At 41.5% G+C, this 19,196-nt stretch overlaps 1 protein-coding gene across 29 annotated transcripts in view; it reads right to left on the bottom strand.

Annotated features, from left to right (window-relative positions):
* The window catches only part of KCNMA1 (potassium calcium-activated channel subfamily M alpha 1), a 768,447-nt gene that overhangs the window by 306,931 nt on the left and 442,320 nt on the right, over positions 1 to 19,196 (bottom strand). For all 29 annotated transcript variants that reach the window (XM_037727278.1, XM_037727288.1, XM_037727276.1 and 26 more), the window contains exons 4-5: positions 6,375 to 6,468; positions 5,157 to 5,268 (exon numbers count right to left, since the gene is read on the bottom strand). In XM_037727278.1, the coding sequence (XP_037583206.1) occupies positions 5,157 to 5,268; positions 6,375 to 6,468 (206 nt within the window). The remainder of the gene's footprint in view (positions 1 to 5,156; positions 5,269 to 6,374; positions 6,469 to 19,196) is intronic.

Consider the following 19,196-nt stretch of genomic DNA (forward strand, 5'->3'; position numbering starts at 1 on the left):
ACTAGGATACAGGGTGGCCCCACCTGTGCTCCTCTCATCCCGGTGCTGAGTGCACGGTAGGTAATTAAAATGGGCTAGAAAACTGGCTGGTGAGTGCATCATTACTTTCTTCCTACTCCCTTCTTTTAATACCACAAGATCACCCTCAACAAAAACATACACACGGGCAAGCCACGGTGGCTCATGCCTGTAATCCCAGTACTTTGGAAGGCCGAGGCAGGTGGAACACTTGAGGTTAGAAGTTCGAGACCAACGTGGCCAACATGGCAACCCCGTCTCTACTAAAAATACAAAAACTGGCCAGGCGTAGTGATGTGTATCTGTAATTCCAGCTACTGGGGAGGCTGAGACAGGAGAATCACTTGAACCCAGGAGACAGAGGTTGCAGTGAGCTGAGATGGTGCCACTGCACTCCAGCCTGGGCAACAAGAGCAAAACTTCGTCTCAAAAAACAAAAACAAACAAAAAACAGAGGCAGCACAGCCCATGACTACCTTGGGGATACATTTGCAAAAGAGAATGAGACAGACCAACAAATGAGTTCTCCTTGGAGCATGTTATTCAAATCTCAAAATAAGATACAGCTCTCATTTCAAGGTGCATTTATTTCAGTGAGGTTGGGATTTGTAAGGGAAACAAAATGAATACGTTGGTGTGTGGGGACGGGAATTAAAATAAGCAGTGACTTGCTGCCTGCCGACATGAGTATCCTCACATCCGCTGCCTTATTTTTTATTCCGTTCTGGTATGTTTTCTCTTGTGGTGCTTTAAAATATGATAGCTAAGTTAGAAAGAGAGGCCAGAGTAATCCTGGCTTCTGTTCATTAATCTTGTATGACGTAAGTGCTGTTTTACCCACATTACCTCAGTGAATCCCTATGAAGTGGTGCTGTAATTAGCCCCACTGTACAGGTGAAACAACTGAGCCTGAGACAGATAAAATGCTCATGCTGAGTGACCCATCAGCAAGTGCTTGAGCCAAGATGTGGACTGAGTTGGTGGAGCTCAGAGCTGAGCTCGAATCGACTCTGCTCTAATATCTAGGGATGTGCGTAAGCCCCAGTCTCTCCATCCCAGATGGAGCAGGTCGGACCTCCACGCTGCTGAGAGGTACTGGGACTCAGGAGACACCAGGTTAGCTCTGCATCCTTCTGGTCTTCCTGGCATCTCTAGAAACTGGAGGTGGGCAAGGAGGAGGGGGAAAGAGGAGCCAGGAGAACACACAGTCTTAAGTAAGACCTCTTCCCTCTCTTCCTGCCTGGAGTGAAGCCCCTTATGAGTAAGCACCATTGGAAGGATACCAACACAACACAGTGAAGCTAGCCCCGTCATTCCCTACCCAGGCCTCCCAACCCCCAATCATCAAGGGCAAGGACAGAGACAGAAGAGCAGAGGAAGAGTGTGGACATGAAGTCAGACCACATCTTGGGGAATACACCCCTCTCGCCACTCCCAGGTGATGTGGCATTGGATGAGATAGTTAATCTCTCTGAGCCTCAATTTCCTCATCTGTAAATGGGGAAATGACAAGTCCTGCTTCATAGGTTTGCTCTGAGAATTGAGTGAGTCCATGTATGTATGTGAGGGGCTTCTCAGAGTGCCATCACATTGTAGAAGCTGAACACATATTAGTGTCTCTATAAGTACACTGCTGTATGCTCCAGGATGATCTGTGCAATAACTATATTCTATACTATATAACATGCAATCATATGCTGACAACTGAAAACTAAACTTGGTGTAGGGAGCATTCTGGGAATGGTAAGGGCAGGACCCTGTACTCACTCTGTTTTTTATCTCCACAGGGCCAGCTACTGCACAGCCCTGTACCCTCAGCAGGGCCAGGAAAGTTTGTGCAGGAGGCCTGGGATAGACTTCAGTTCCCTGCATCATATCCCAAGCCTTAGCCAGAAAAGGCAGCACCCTTCCACTTTCCGGGAGAAGGGCAGCCATGCCTGAAACACCCCTATTTAATGGGATTATTTCTTCTCCTGCATAAGTCATATCTCATGGGAATGTTCATTTTCTCTCTGGCAGCTCATCAGCTCATTGGTACAATAATTGTTTCACAATATAATAACCCATGTATTAAATCAGATGAGAACCTCCTTGAAATATTATTGTACTGAACTCTTCCATCACAGGGAGATCAGTTTTAGATCTCACCCAAGGAGATTTTGTTACCAAAGAACCAAAAGCACTTCATTAAAGGTGCTTTCTCCTACAAGAGGAGAGAGGCTATTTTTTATTTTTCTTCTTCTTATTTCATAGACCATAAGGTTATTGTTCTACGAGTTCAATTTCAATAGCACTTACGCAGTTCCTGACCATACCATATCATTTACTTCCTTATTAGAGTTAGTGTTTCCTGCTTTGCCCACACTGCAATATAGGACGGCAGGAGGACAGGACTCTATTTCTTCACTGTTGTTTCCCAATCATCAGGAATGGTGCCTGGCATATAGTAGATGCTCACTAAACATGAATATACAAATGGAAGCACATTTAGAGCACCTTTCTTTTGGAAAGCAACCACAGTCAATACAAAGATGTATCTCATTAGAAATTCATTTCAACCTCTTTTATTTCCTGTTCAATTATTTTCCCCCATTCTCTGTTTGTGCCAATAGATTTTTTTATGAGATCAGAATGTATCTCCAAAAATCAAAATTAAATCATCCACAAGAAGACCACAGCTTTCAAAGCATACCAGAACTCCCGGCCCTAAAATGATTTAGGGAACATGGCACTCACAACAAGGAGGCTCAGCTCCAGTAACTTTCCTGGGGCACGCTCTGCTCACTGCAGGGGAGGATGTCTCCACCACAGTCACAAGGGAGCCCTTCCACCGCTAAGGCGCACGGGGGACCAAGAGAGAATGGACACTGGCAGAGAGTGCAGATTAATGAAGTGTGAGGACAGAAAGTAATTTCCTTTAAACTCCCATTCCTCGGATGGGAAAACTGAGGATCCAAAAAAGCAAAGGGGTTGTTCAAGTGCACAGGGTAATTAAGCACTGCCAAGTGAAGAAGGCAGATCCCGCCTCTCCCCTCGTCCACTGATTTCCCTGTGTGTGCATGGATATATGTTTGAACTCACAGCAACAGGATATTTTAAAAGGAGTCCCAGTTAACAACTCATCCATAATTTCGACTCAGGGATGCTGCTGATAGAATTTTACTAGCTTCCCTGTCCACCCCAATGATCAAGATCCTAAATTTCCCATTAATGACTCAAAAGCCTTAAAGACTTTCTGAGCTAAAAGATTCTTAGAGATCATCTATCCAAATCTTTATCTTATCAATGAAAAACAAGGGGCTGAGTGAAGAAAAGTGAGCTCCCAGGTCACAAAGCCAGTTAACAGTGAAGCTGCAGTGGCTGGAGCCGCTGGCACCCGGGCACATGTAAGTTACACTGAGGACACGTCTCAGATTTGCGTGTAGCTCTACTAGCCTCATCAGGATAAGCAGAAAATGAGGAATCAGGATACCGTAAGCAAAAACCCAGTCTAAACAAGCATATCTCAGGTCCAGAAAGAAAACTTTTCCTTAGAGCAAGAGAATATAATTTTAATGAGAAAAGTAATAGCAAAAGAAATATTTTTAGGATATGGACACATACACACATGCACGCATGCAGACGTGTGTATGTGCATATAATACAGAGATTACCACACACACTACATTCGGACGATGCTTATATTTTAAAAATACTTGATAGTAAGTATATAATAAATTTACAGTGCTAGCAATGGCATCAAAATGGATTACTAGTGGAAGCTTATCTTGACATAACATTTTTTAAAGTTATCCACCAATGTCTGCACAAAAGAAAATACACATGTTCTTTGAGCCAGCAATCCCCCTTCCAAGAATATGGAACTATTGATAGGTATAGAATTATACAAATATATGGATAACTAGTGTTTATTAAACCATTGTTTCTAGCAGCAATAAAAGGAAAAGTAAACATTCAGGTAGTCTATCATTAGGGTTATATACTGAATAGACTGTGATACAAACAAATTATGGAATTTTATGCAACTGTTATAAAACGAGTTATCACAGGGCTGAAGCGATGTCCATCATGATGAGTTAGAAAGCCAAATTGTGGTGCAGTGTCATTATTTGATACAATTTCTCAATACAACACCACCATCTCTAAAATACCATGATGCATGCACATCCATGTTTGTTGTGGTGGAATGAGCATGAAAAGAAGATGTGAAGGCCTGGGAACCCTTGGTGTCTAAAGGAGTGACAGATGCAAGGGGGAAAAATGATCAATGGGTTCTTCACATATCTTTGTTTTCACTGATTACAATGCATGCATATGACTTTTTAAATAATTAACCTAAGCCAAAAATCCTAAAAATAAAGACAGAAGAAACCCACAGACAGTCCTCCAGGCTCTGTTTAGCCACCCTTCTTCTGTAGTAGACCCAATAATAGCAGGAATACTCTGAATTAAGAGAAAAAAATGAAATCAACACAGCAATGAGAAACTTGAAGTTGTCTCTCTAAGCCCTGGGCTGCCATGACTATCTGGTCAAGTTACTTTCCCCACTAAAGTGTTCTAATCCTGGTCTGGGAAGTTCCCTGTACAGCACAGCCCAGCAACACTCTCTCCTTAACACAGAAAGGACCTCAGTCTCCTGCAAGGTAAGAGATGACTCAAGAAGCTTCATCACTCCCTGCCCTCCAAAGAACCTTGTACCTATAAATAGATCATGCAGAACCCACTTTTCGGAAGAAGACCAATGCTAACTCTGGCAGGCAGGCCTCTGGGGTGCCTGAGCCAGCCACTTGGAATGTTGGCTTTACCCTCATGGGCTTCTTAATCCAGTCCTGACTCTAAGGTCCTGAATGGAAAGTGACAGAACCATGAACATAAAGGCCCTGGCTGTGACAGTGGTGACCACTGGGCTTTAACAATGATAAAACTGTTATTACCTGAAGCATGAACTGTGCCAACCCTTCGGGGCTAGTGCTCCAAAGAGAGCTGCCACCATCAAGCTTCTAAAACTCCAAGAGTGTTGTTTGCATTAATATATACAATGTTCTCTGTAGGGAGACAGCCCTCTGGTCCACTGCAAATTCTGTCCTTCAGCCATGACCCAGGAACCAGGAAGGAGATGGAAAGAAAGGCTGACTTACCAAGCCAACTTCTGTTTAAGTACACAGACACAAACACGGGGGGCACTGTGAAGAAATCCACTACAGAATTCACTTCCAGCCAGAACCACAGCTTATCGTTGGCTGCAATAAACTGGGGGAAAGAAGAAACAAGAAAGAGAAAAAAAAAAAACATGAGGAGCATGGTGCCAGCATTCAATGTACACTCTTGTTGTCAAAGAGTAAGTTGTGACTTTCAAGGGGGTCTGGAGGAACAGGTTATGTCCTTCTCATGTCTATACAAAGCACATGTTTTTATGGTCAGATACACAAGTTTTCTAGTGCCCCAGATAGAGCCCTATATAGACTAATTATATGCTATGTTAGTCTTAGAGAAAGATCAGGTTTATTTTTCTGTGGTTTCCAACCACTTCATAGGGAAGATTGGGTGATTTTACCTTTATTAGACTCATTCATGTAAATATAACTGTAAATAAAGCACATATGTATGCATTTACACACACACATGCGCGTACAATTCTATCTACTCTTCACCCCTTTCATTCACACTCACAACTACTCTCCCAGGGCTCAGCTAAGTGAACGCTGCTAAACATAATTTTAAGAGCTGAAGAGGTTTTTTTCTATTTAATTTTGTTCTGTTTTGTTTTATTTTTTTGAGATGGAGTCTCGCTCTGTGGCGCAGGCTGGAATGCAATGGCATGATCTCAACTAACTGCAACCTCCGCCTCCTGGGTTCAAGCAGTTCTCCTGCCTCGGCTTCCTGAGTAGTTGGGATTACAGACATGCACCACCATGCCTGGCTAATTTTTGTATTTTTAGTAGAGATGAGATTTCAAAATGTTGGTCAGGCTGGACTCGAACTCCTGACCTCAGGTGATCTACCCACCTCAGCCTCACAAACTGTTGGGATTACAGGCATGAGCCACTGTGCCCGGCCTATTTCTATTTAATTTTTAAGGGAACATGGCATTGTGTGAATAGAGAGATGAGAAACAATCTACCATTTTTTTTCAATCCCAATTTCTCCCCCTTGAAACAAAACTGACGTGAATTCCAGAAAATGCTTAGCTAAGGAGAGGGCTCTCTCCCAGACTGAAAATCAGAATGCAGGTGTGTTGTCTCTCCTGGAAACACTGGGTTTTATCCTGACTGTGAGAGAAGATGCTGATAGGGATGACCCCTGGGTCCCAGACTGAAACACCCCATGTGATACTGAACAATGTTGCACAAACTTACCCGCAAACCAAAGTAGAGAAGGAAGAACACGTTGAAAGCCATGTCGATCTGTAATGTGAAATCTTTGTAGAAATTCTGGCAGGATTCTATTGGGCTATTAGACAGGAAGAAGAAAAAGCGAGTGGTAAATGACAAGCAGTATCATCCAGTTTCCCACGATGCTAAGAAGTGGCAGTGCTCAGGGTAGACGATGAAATGAATATTCATAAAAGAAAACATTTGGTCTTTCTGCCTCCTGAGATCATCAAGCAAGCATTGCCAAGGGGTCTTTCCATTCAACCATTCAAGAACTACTATTCTTTTATTTGTTGTTTTGGGAATTATGATACGTCTATCATTTTTTATCATCATTCAGCAGTTGAACTAAGAATCTAAAGAGGACCATGCAGATACCTTGAAGGAAGGACAAGCAGGAGAGGCCTCCAAATTCTTTAATTTCATATTAACCCTTAAAGAACTGATTTCTTTCTTTGAGAGGATCCATACCAAAGCTAACACACAGTTCCTCTTGCCCTCCAACACATCGGAAGTGAGGCCCGTTTTCAATTAAACACAGTGGTTGTATTTTGGACCTTACAAAAACCATTAGTTGATTAATAAATACAGGGCCCAGGAGCATCTCAAAAAAGCTAAAGAGGAGAGGATCCTGGGTGATGTTCTGGTTAGATTAAGCATGGGCTTTCTGTGCAGGACTTGGATCTGGGAAAAGAAGCGTTGTCCAGCGGGTCAAATTCAGACCACCAAACCAAAATGTTGAAGCAGTACTCTAAGGGTTAATTTTTTTTTTTTTTTTGCATGCATGCATGGTAGTTGACTTGGTGTATGTGTGTTGAGCAGCCAATGCGAATCCCCAGAACACTCGACTTCAAGAGTCGCCAGTTCAAAAGGGTACTACTGTACAAACTGGTACAAGACTTCTGTGTGCTTTCCTGTGTCAAATTGATCAGAGGATCAGTGCATGGAAAGTCCCAAGGTTTGGGCTGGGTGGGAAGCAGGGAAGCTTCATAAACATCTCCAAGCTGTGAATGGAAATCCATATCATATACTGTGATCAATAGGTAAATAGTAACACCCAAGCCAGGAACGTGAAGGTGAGGTGAGGGAAAGGAGATAGAATACCAAGAAAAGCAGAACACTTTCCCCAAAGGGAAGCAACATAGACCTCCTCCCTCCAGGAGAGGGCCAGCTTGAGAAATGCAAGATGAAGGGATTTCCGTGTAGTACCACTTTGGAAATCAGTGATGCAATACCAGTTAGTATAGCTGCACTTCTGCAAGGACAATGCTTGGCTGTTCAACAGGCAAGAATCTGCACAGTAGAGGAACTCAGGGCCCACTCGGAGGCAGGGTGAGTCAGTCTGTGGGAATCTCCGATCATGTTCCATGCACTGGTTTTACCCATTCTTCATCCCTATTACAAGTCAAACATGCCCTGTGTCATCTCCCAAATCCGTGGAAAAGTCTCCAGACAAGCATTAAGAGTAACCTATATTTGCATTCACAAACTAGGCAAACTAAATAAAAAATAACACTGAAAAAGTTCTTTAAAAAAAAAATGCCAGGTTTTCACTAAGGTAGGGAAGTGGGTAGAAAGACAGCATGGAATTTGGTTAGTCCAATGTTGAAAGGAGACACAAGCAAGGAAGCCAAACATCACAGCCTGCTGCGGCCCTAGGCCTCCTCTCTTACACAGGTACTAATTTAGATGCAAAAGGGAAAATCCAGGCTACAGTGAATCGGTGACACTTCTGCAATTCTCACACCAAACAACACCCAAACGTCCATTTGTGTCAGAGTTTCCAGCCACTCTAGTTGCAGTGAAAAATGTACATGAACTAGGTTGACCAGAAATCCTATAGATTCCAGGTTGAAGAGGCAATGCATCTCCATGCCACGCAAGCCACAGGCAGGACACGTTACTAAAGGATAAATGCGTGTGTGTGTGCGTGTGTGTGTGTGTGTAAGAGAATAAGCAGCAAGGATGGGGAGATCTGTAGGTAACTGCTGTACTCAGGTGCTCATTTGTGCCAGTGGGGACTCACTTAGCTGTGATTTATAAATTCATATTCATCAAGATTGATGTATACTCAGTCAAGGGGACAGAAAAAAACACTTGGTTCCCAAGACTATCATGGAAAACTTACTATTGCTTCACCAAGGCCAAAATGTTACTGTTGCCCTCACAGTCATTATGGGTGGAGTTATTGGTGGCATATCTGGGGCCATCGTGAGTTCCCTAGCTCCTACTAATCCTGTGGTTTCTGTAGTTAAGTTGGTGGTAACTTAGAAATACATCTAATTGGAAAAGTATTTGTTAGGCTGTGGTAGAAAATGGAATAGTTGGGGCAGAGATGTGAGCTGAATGCTACAGAGGACATTAGGATTCAACATAAATGGAAACAGGTATTGAGAAGAGAACAAGGAATCGGTTGCAGCGACTTCTCCACTGTTTCTTGCCTTCCTGGTCCTTTCTGTTGTCCCTTCTCATATTGCTCATGTTCAATGGCAATAATGAGAGGGCTTGAAGCTAGAGGATGTGGTGTTGAAAACTGCACCTTAACAACACCCCATAAAACAACATGGTTTACAGAAAACCATGTTGAAGCCATGTGGGACCTTTTCTCTAGTCCTTACAAAAAATTTAGAACTGATTTCATTATTGTTTCATGATTATTCCGTGAGTACTAAACTTAGAGATGAAATACTAAAGGAAGTAAATGATGCTGCTGGTGTGGGTGGCTTTTCGTCTGGCTGAAGCTGGCAGGTAATATGAGCACACCCCAGTAATATGAGGGGGCAGGGGACTGGCAGAGAAGCAGGAAACTCTGGGACAAAAGACACAGGTAGGATGAGTGATCGGGCAATGTATTTTCTATCCCTTTTAGCTATTTCCTGCTTGCCACTAGAGCCCCAGGAGAAATGCTCTGCCTGATTTTTTTCAAGTGGCAGCAGAACTGTTTATCAGATCCCCTCTGAGATAAGTCCTCTGAGTGCCTATAGTTCACGGACTCGCACAATCAGACACCACAGAGTGGAGCTTCCAAAGCGCCATTATTTCATTCCCCAAATGGAAACAATCCATGGAGAAGTTCATTGAACCTTTAAAAAGAGAATATATAATTCAACGACAAAAGAGTTGGCCATATCTACCAGTATTTATTTTCCTCCCAAAGAGACTTTATCTTAATGATTAATGCTCGTTGCGGGATGGAGAATGAAATACATATGCTTCTCCTTTCTTGTGTGAAGTAGAAGGAGTTTCCTTTTCTAGATACACAGAATTTCAAAAGCTAGCAAAGAAATTGTGCAAAAAACAAAAACAAAAGTACATAGGATAGTGACTCTGGATCACATACAAACTTAGATTTCTAGTCTGATGAGGCACATCCACTTCAGAAGGCTTTGCATGGGCATCTGTTGCTAACAGAAAAAAAGTGGAGTTTGATCAACTGAAATAACACTACTTCCGCCTCCAATAGTAGAAAACTGACTTACCCTAAACTGCTATGGGTTAACTAACCACTTGATAATTAGAGCATTCGAGATACTTGGTAAGTGGCAGACTTTTCATTCCTAGGCTCCCATAGTCCATGAAACAAGTGTGATACTAAAACTATAGGCAAATTTAGCATTTTGACCAGGACTCCATGACTGGGCACCTTCAAAAGAGCCTCAGTAAAGAGATGCTTCTTATGGGGTATGGGTTCAGTTGTAGGATAGAGGTTGAAATACAAACTCCTGTTTCCTCTTGGCCATCAAGTAAGTATATCCTCAGCATTTAGATCTCTCTATGGAGGAAAATGAGACTCAGCCAAAGTGGGAAATGTTTCTCTTTCCTCATCTACTTAGTAATAGAATTTTCAAAAAGACCCTTGAGCAGGAAGATCCAACAGATCTTCCTGAAGACTGACTTCAGAACTTGTCTTTCCAGAGCACAAGGCAAGTGAGGGCTATCCAGGTTTTCTTTCAGAGGACAGGAGCTCTAAACATAAAATCTCACTGCTAGCAGTGGTTGCTCTGGGCAACCACTCATCTCCAAGAGGAAAGGATTACCCCTCCCTGCAGCCTCTAAATGTCCCTGGGTTTTCTGCAGTCTGTTTTCCAACCTTCCTGAGTCTGGCTGCCAAACCCTCTGAGGCTATTTCTCCAGGGTAATGGTTCTCAAACTTTGGCATGTGGTTGGAGGGCTTGTTAGAATCTTGCTGTGCTCCATCCCCAGTTTCTGATTTAGTAGGTTTGGGGTAGGAGTCCCAGATTTTGCATTTCTCACAATTTCCCAGCTCATGCAGATGCTGCTCATCTGAGAATGCCACTTTGAGACCCGCCACTCCCAAAAACCTTTCTTGCAACTGCACACTAATTATAGGTATTGCTGCTGGAGAAGATTCTCATTCAGACCTGAACAGAGATAATTCAGTATTTGAGCCTGACCCCAGATAACTAGCTGCATACCACTTAACTAATTGCTGGGATCAAGAGGTTGAACAGACATTTTCTGTTTCAGATGTGAACAACAGGGTAAAAAAAATTAAAAAGATACAGGAAAGTAATTGCAATGCCACTGTGCAAGCTTCACCAGTGGACGTTCCAATTAATAATCAGAGGGTACCTGCTGAGCACATTTTAGATTAAGATTAAAAGGAAAAATAATGAAGTACAGATGGGGAGGGGTTACAGAGACCATCATTAAGAAGGGATAACGAAATGGTAAATAGCTTAAGAATAACAACAACAATAACACACACCCAGGATGATTTGATAGGGAAGGGACTGGCTGAGGAACAAAATAGCATTTTGTGAAATAATTTCCAACATTCAAATTCTCCTCACTCTTGTGGCTAGTCCCTTTTTAAATTGAATGGGGCCCTCTCAATTCCCATCAGGATTATGGACAGGCAGAGTTCAGGCCCACAGTGCCACAGACATGAGTCAATGCAATAAGCCTAATGATTCTAGACTCTTCTAGTCTCACCTCTATAATGTTGCCAGATTAATTTAATTAAAAGATGTTATTCATCCACCATCACGGTCCCCTCCTGTCTCATACATTAGCTCTAAGCCTGGCTAAGAAGAACTTCCAAAACCTAAACTCATCCTACATCTTCTACTTTATTTGCTGCTGTTTAGTCCAAATGCTTGCGTTCATTATTTCATGAATGTGACCCCTGTATTCCCAAATTTTAAATCTATGCATTCTCTGTGGCCTCTTCAAATGCTCTTTACTCTTTGTGCTCAAAGCTTGGGCAGTCTACGAGGCCAGCCTCAAGGCTTGATTCAGCAAACTACTTGTGCCCTCACTAACCTCTCCCATCTCTGAATTCCAATGCTACTGGGACCAAGGAATTCGAAACTCTCTCATTATCTTCACATTCAATTATTCTTCAATTCAACGTAATAAAACCTTACGATCATATACAATTTACATGTGCTATTGCATTTGGTCCTCACAAAATGGCAAAATAAAGGTGCTGTAACCCCCATTTTACAGACAGAGAAGCAGAGGCTCAGACATCTACCCAAGACCATGCAGCTATGTGTTTGGATAGACACCCACTAGCCTTATGCCATACCACTTCCTCTCCAGATGGAGTACAACCTTCTTGGAGAAGAGGAGGAAGCATAAGACACAGAGTCTGCTCTCTACACAGCCTTACCTGGAGCTCATGCAAAAGTGATGGGGGTTGACTGATTTATGAAGGAGGTCAAACTGCCCTAGAAAAAAACTCATGTGTCTGTTGGGTGGTCTAGGAAAATGCAGAGGAAGCAGATGTATTCAATCTGTACCTAACCCCAACCCTGCTCTGTTTAGACTGTCATGTGGGACACTAATAACCCCCAGAAGTCCACTTTGGGACCCTGTGTGGGGCAGTGGCATCACGAAGACTGATCCCATTGGCTGAGGGGAAGTTCTTCTGCTTACAGAGGAATAACTCCTAGTTATCTGTCTGAGTAATGATGAATGGCCCTCCAAGTGGCCCAATTTTCTCTCACCCTCTCCTATTCTAGGAGAATGAGGATGAAGATAATAAAAGCTAATAATACTTAGATACTCTGAACTCCTTTAATTATTAACTAGATGATTAATAAGCCTTGCATCCCATTAGATCCAATCAAAATAAATAAAAAAAGATGGCATCATATAGAGATGGATTTGATGGAACCTATCTATAACCAAGAAGGAGTAGGTCTATGTGATCTGGAGTTTTCCTGGCTACGTCTAGATATACTGGATAAACTAAGTGCCTCAGTTTTCCTGCCTACAGAACTGGAATAAAAACATCTAGCCAGCCAGAATATTATGTGAGACACTAATTTTAAAAGAGAGGCAAGTCTTTACAATGTACTTTAAACTAGAAACTGATATTATTATTCACAAAATGTAAGATCTCAGAAAAATATTTTGCGAGCTAATAACGATAATGGATTTAGTGTGAATGACATAATGCTAATTCATCATCGAGAAAGTAATAATATTTATATAGAACATTTTCTCCTGAACTGGACAGCACCCCAGGATTTCCATGATCCTGACTGGATCCAAGCTGAAAGCCTTGTATTCTTTTGTTTTTCTGCATGCTACTATTTTAATTATCTTGTCAGAGATCTGTACCTAACAGTTAATCTTTCTAATATTGATTCTTCTCATGTTTACACTGGATGGGGCATGTATTCAACAAGTTGAATAGTTTTAGTTTTACCAAACAGAATAAAGCCTCTTAACTTCATCCCAGAACATCATGGAGTAGTTATCTTCTAAGATGTGGTTACCTTTGATGGGTCAGTTTGTGGTCAATCATTAATCGATAGTAATAATAACAACATCAAAATAGGCCCCGCTTTTTTATCTTAAAACATTTTTCTTAGACCTTGAAATGGTTCTAATTTAAATAGAAAACAGTTTTTGTTACTCTACTACAGTACTGATCGACTGATCCCATGCCAGCTGGTTATTAAACTGGCTTTATTGGGAAGTCATCAGTTATAGGTTTGTATCAAGAGGACTATGAATCCTTTGGTGGCAGCAGTCTTCTAATTATAGCTCTGCTCAGTTGAAGAGATGTGATCCAATAGCCACAAACATATGCATTCCATGTTGAAATGAACTGGAGCATACCAGGAAGCAGTATAAAAACCCTCTCAACTCTTTAGAATCCTTAGATGCTCTGTATTCTTGAGCTTTGTAATATGGAAAATCCTGAAACAATGTTAGCAGTTGACTTCAGAGCAGTTGTAAGGCTCAGGATGTCTACCTGAGTAATTATTCCTAAGAATAAAACATTCTTCTAGGAGACAAAGAAAATGACATAGATTGCTAGCGGAGAGAGTGGAATAGGTCAATTCCTTACAAATTTCTCAATAAAACACATACAGATCATTTGTTTTCATGAAACTCAGGTTGTAAGAACCCTGTTGCTTTCTTATGAAACTCTTTTAAATTTTACCTAATAAGATTTCAATATCATATCTGAACTAAGAATCCCCTTTCCTATCTTCATTACATATTTTTTATCCAAAATGGATAAAATGGATACAGATAGGCATATGAAGAGCAGAATATGGGCATCACAAGTTGACCTCAACAGTGGTTGACAGCTAGGTACTTTTAGAATTCAACGGAAGAGTTAAAGTTCCAGCTCTATCATTGAATGGCTATAGGATCTTAAGCAAATAATTTGACGCCTTCAAACCTTTGTTTTCTATTCTGTAAACTGGGGATAAGGTTACAAATTCCCAGGGTTGTTCTCAGAATGAATCAGATGACTCAGCACTTAAAAGTGATAGTAATTTTTTAAACTAAGGTAATAACAATAGTGATAATAGTAACCGTTTGTAGAAAATGCCCCCCAAAAGGCAATCATCCAACTGAACAAAAACTGATAGGATAAATTATTTCTATTCTTTTCATCTATTTTTTCATTTGTATCTGCTTTATTGCCTCTTTATCTGGTGTTGCATTGCAATCCAAATGCCCAGCAGGCTGTGCATTCAGCTATTGCGAGATTTCACAAGCACCTAGTATAATTCTATAGAGTATTAAAGAAGAAATAGTGAAAATTATATTTCCATGAAGGTGGCCACATAGCCTCATAAATGCTAAATAATTAACCAAGATTTCTTGACAGAGAAAGCCATGAGTCACTTTAATGAGTGGCCACAGGAGTTTGTGTATTCTCCTTTTCCTGGTCTTTTGCAGAGATGAGAGCTTTCCTTGTCTGGTTGACTTAGCACAGATCTACATAAGAGGCAGAGATCTGAACCAGTCATATGTCTTATAAATGTCTCTTGTAAGTTTTCTTCTATAAGAGCATGTACTTTTTCACTGTTAAACTCTTGGAATGATATTCAAGACAACCTACCGACTAACGCTTATTTTCTCCAGCTTATCTGCAGACTACAATTATTTCAATCACAGTTGTTCCAGAGTAGAATTAGTGTTCATATTTGCCAGCAACTTTTATGTAATAAATCAGAGTTAAGCTACTACGTAAAACAGAGTCTTGCCAAACAAGCATTGCTTGATTTTAGTTTTCACTAAACTGAGGAATCATGACTGACCAATGCTATTCACTCATTCTCCTACCTCCACTGATTCTAGCCAACCCTTTTTAGGAAACTCTTATCTATCTAGAAGAGGAATGAGATGGGGTAGATGATTCAAATAGCACTAAATGCATATGCACTAATGCACATAAACCAGAAGACAGAGTGAAAGTTCTTTGAAGACTGGGTCAATGAGTCATGTATAGGTATAGAGTGGTTCATGTGGGTGGGCACCCACGCAACATGTACACACACAAACATCCTCAGTCTCCCAGCACAAATATGTGCTCTCCACCCAACCCCAGCTCCACCCTGGGACCATCCGCAAAGCAGGACAGCATAGATGAGGTGATTAGAAATGGGGGAGAGGAAGAAGTAGAGAAGTCCCAGATCTGAATGGAGAGCTGAGAAACTAGACACAAAGCCTGGCATGGGGAATGGAACCGCTGACCCCTGGATCCATGCTCCTCTCACACCTACAGGAATTTAGACCTAGGGAAGCAAGAATAGACTATTCACGTGATCACTACCTTCTGCTTTTTAGGCCTGTTTTCCTGGATGTTAAGTATTGCCACCTATGTACTAGGAGGCTGATAAATGATCATCTATAACCAGGGATAGCCAACAACCCCTAGTCATTGGGAAATAACGGCCTGGTGCCCACATTTCTGAAGGAGAGAGCATCCTAGAGAAAGTAGCTCTGGGTACAGTTTCAAGGCACTTCATATCAAGGCTTCCCAAATAAGAAGCCCTCATAATTGTATAGGGGATGGCAGAGGCTCCTAAGAGAATGAAAGAGCTCTCTATTTGCCAAAGGCTGGCCAATCAGGGCATGGTTGGGCAGATAAGTTGGTACTCACATAGCATAACAGACTTTCAAATCACTGTGGGACTCCTTTGGGCTATTGCCAGATGCAGACTTCAAAATTCCCTCTGAGCCTTCTCCAGATGTTTGCCTTGGACTCTCTGGGCCTCCCCTGGTCATCTAACCAGTTCCCAACTTAGCTTATGCCTTATACGCCCTTCTCTTGCCCTCCTTCCTGGCTTTGACACAGTCCTAACATACTGGATGGCATGACCCTGGCAATGCCACCTGCAAGCATTTGGAGTAGAGAAGCTAAAACTATTGAATCCACAGCTACCACCAGCCTGTCCTGGGTTCCGGACTGGCAATATAATCAAATGGGGATAATGAGATGCCTGAGATGTATCTCTTTCTTATTCTGAACCTTAGTATTTCAGCCAGTAGCCTGAGAAGTCTATTACAGTTCCAACTCTTGTACCTCGGCCACATCTGCACTCAAGCAGAATAGCACACAAGCCCCTCAGCAGGGCACTCAAGGTCTATACTAACAGAGTACCAATGCTGAAGACCTGCTTATACTGAATGGAGGAAGCCTGAGAACATCTGGGAAAAAAATAATTATGTAAAAAACAATTGCTCCATTTATCTGCTGCTTCACTTTGACGAACAGAAAACAATGTCACATAACATATATAGCCACCAGAAGGACACCAGCTTGTTTAAAGTTACACATGAATTTATATGTGATGCTGAAGGATAATTATAATAGCTTAGTTTCTAACATCTTGAAGTTTTGTTGCTGTTGTTACTGTTGAGGATTTTTTTTTAAGAAGACACAGGGAAAGACTTGGTACGAGTCTTTCTGACATCTGGCATAGAAAACAATTATACCTTTATAGCACAAGGAAATAAAATAGCTGTGTCTTAGCTCTGTCTTTGGCTGACAGCTAAGGCCTGGAAGTTTTGTAAGTTTTCCTATTTAGGAGTTTTGTTGAGAGCCTAGCAGCCTCACAGCCAAAACGGAGCGTCTGAGATGTTGCTGATTAGAAGTCATGGGTCTGCTGAGTACAAGGCTGGAGTCACTCCTTAGGAATGTCATAAGCGACCTGGGCAGTAGAAACCAACACCACCATGGAAAATCAGACACGATGAGTTACCTTTAAAACAAACTGTCATCATTAATGGGGGAAATGGCAATGACTTATTAACCCCTCTGATTATACAATCATATCTTCAAGTATGCACACTTTTCACTTCCTTCTTAACAACTTCATGAAAGTAATGTCTCATCTCCTGGAACATTTCTTTTCCTTTATTTTTTTCTTTCACTCTTTCTTCTGGTTAACATTGAAAATCATTTATTTATCAAAATCAGGTTTCTCCTGCTCATGTTTCAGAAATAATAAATAGCTGGCTGAGTGTGGTGGTTCATGCCTGTAATCCCAGCGCTTTGGGAGGCCAAGGCAGGTGGATCACTTGAGGTCAGGAGTTCGAGACCAGCCTGGCCAACATGGTGAAACCCCCATCTCTACTGAAAATACAAAAATTACCTGGGAGTGGTGGCGAACACCTGTAGTCCCAGATATTCAGGAGGCCGAAGCAGGAAACTCATTTGAACCCAGTAGGTAGAGGTTGCAGTCAGCCAAGATTGCATTACTGCACTCCAGCCTTGGCAACAGAGTGAGACTCTGTGTCAAACAAAGAAAATAAATAATAAATAGCTATTTCCACCATATCAATGGCATCCACTAGACTCTTGGATCTGGAAAGAAATATGATGAATTACATGCTCAGTGGAGTGAAGTATCTTTCTCCTCACTTCTTCCTACAGGTCCTTCTTCTAATTTTATTGTTATGTCTTCGAACTTCTCTAGAGATGTTTTTCCTATGATTGTAAAAACAGCTCTGTGAAAGACCTAGGATGCCCCCAGGAAACTGATTTCTTAGGATTTTCTCTTCTATCTCCGTGAATGGATCTCTGTGTCCCCACTTTCTTTTGGGCTTCAGAAATCCTTTCATTTTATGAGAAATCACTGTGTTTTTCTGGGAAAGAGGATTCTTCTCTACTGAAGAATCTCACAAAAGAGAATCAGATGTTTCCTTTGCCAAGCCTCCAGATGAAAACGTTCATAAAGTGAGACTATTTCAACATGCTGGGCAGAATCGCCTGCCTGCACAGGTCTGTACTTTAATTCCATTTAAGCTCTTTTCAGAAAGGGAAATGGTCCCATTCAAAGGATCTTTTTACTGGTTACCAAAAGAACATGTTAGGAAATTCTAAGCAAAGTCCATTTCAATAGAATACACAGGATATGTTTAATAGAATAGGGAAAAAAGGGAATGTGGGAAGAGCTTCAATCTGCTAAGCCCTCAGATAGCAGAAAATCAGAATTCATGAAGGAGGCATACAAACGAGACAAGAAGCATTCAGCTTTGTTTCATTCCAACTGCTTAGTGCCTAGTCTTGGGCTAAGGGGTGCTGACAAGCTAGTATCATCAAGAATTCTCTAGCAACTGTTATTCCCACCCTAGGATTATCACAGCTTGGAATGCCTCACCTTTCACTTTTCTCAGTTTACAACCAAGGCATGTCTAAAAGGTAAAGTATGTATTTGAAATGACAAAAGAAAAAATCCAGTGATAAAACAGATCCTGACAATTGTGTTTTATAAAAGTCATTCTGAGAATACAACAAAGAAGTATACAAGTTTAAAAATAATAAGGAAAAGAAAGCACTTTTAAAGTAAGTCATTAGCCCTAAGGCAAAAAATATATTCCAAGGAGAGAAAACGATCACAATTTACTAATCAATGATGTTGAATGCAGTGCCAACATGCTTTAACAAGTGCAATATTTCTTTATGGTAGTACTGTTTTACATCTTTTAAAGTTGAATTAATGGTTTTCCTAAACACAATATACTATGAGAAAGATCAATAATTGCATTTCCTGAGGCATTTAGCCCAAGAGGTCTTTTTAAAAGGTGTATCTATTTAGTTAGATATTGATTAGATCTAAGCAAAATCAGACCAGGTAACATTCAGAAAGACATGAAAGGGTATCATCATCCTAGTCACTTGGTGCACACCCGTGTGGAGTCGGGAACGCATAGGACCGATAGTCAGGTAGGTTGTTACTTGGAAAACTGGCCCTACCTTCTAATTCTTTGTCATTAGCCTTTGCTCAGCATAAACCTAAAAACGGGAGATTTATTTCTCTCTTTCTCAATGTTCTAGTCTTGAATTTTCAAGGGACAGAGTGGCCTTTGTGGTATCACAGCAAACTGAGGGCCCACAGGGATGCTCCAGGAGAAGTCTCAGGCCCAGTGCTTCGGTGTATTGGAATGCTCGCCACTTTAATTCATGCATGCGTCCAGTGCTCACCACATTCAGGGACATCAGGGGAAGCACGTCGACATGCGTGGGCAGTGCAGGAAAAGAATCTGGTTAACCTGGAGGCGACAACCACAAGGGTGAGG

This window comes from Cebus imitator, unplaced genomic scaffold (assembly GCF_001604975.1).
Source record: "Cebus imitator isolate Cc_AM_T3 unplaced genomic scaffold, Cebus_imitator-1.0 Scaffold11, whole genome shotgun sequence".
NCBI classification, from domain to species: Eukaryota; Metazoa; Chordata; class Mammalia; order Primates; family Cebidae; genus Cebus; species Cebus imitator.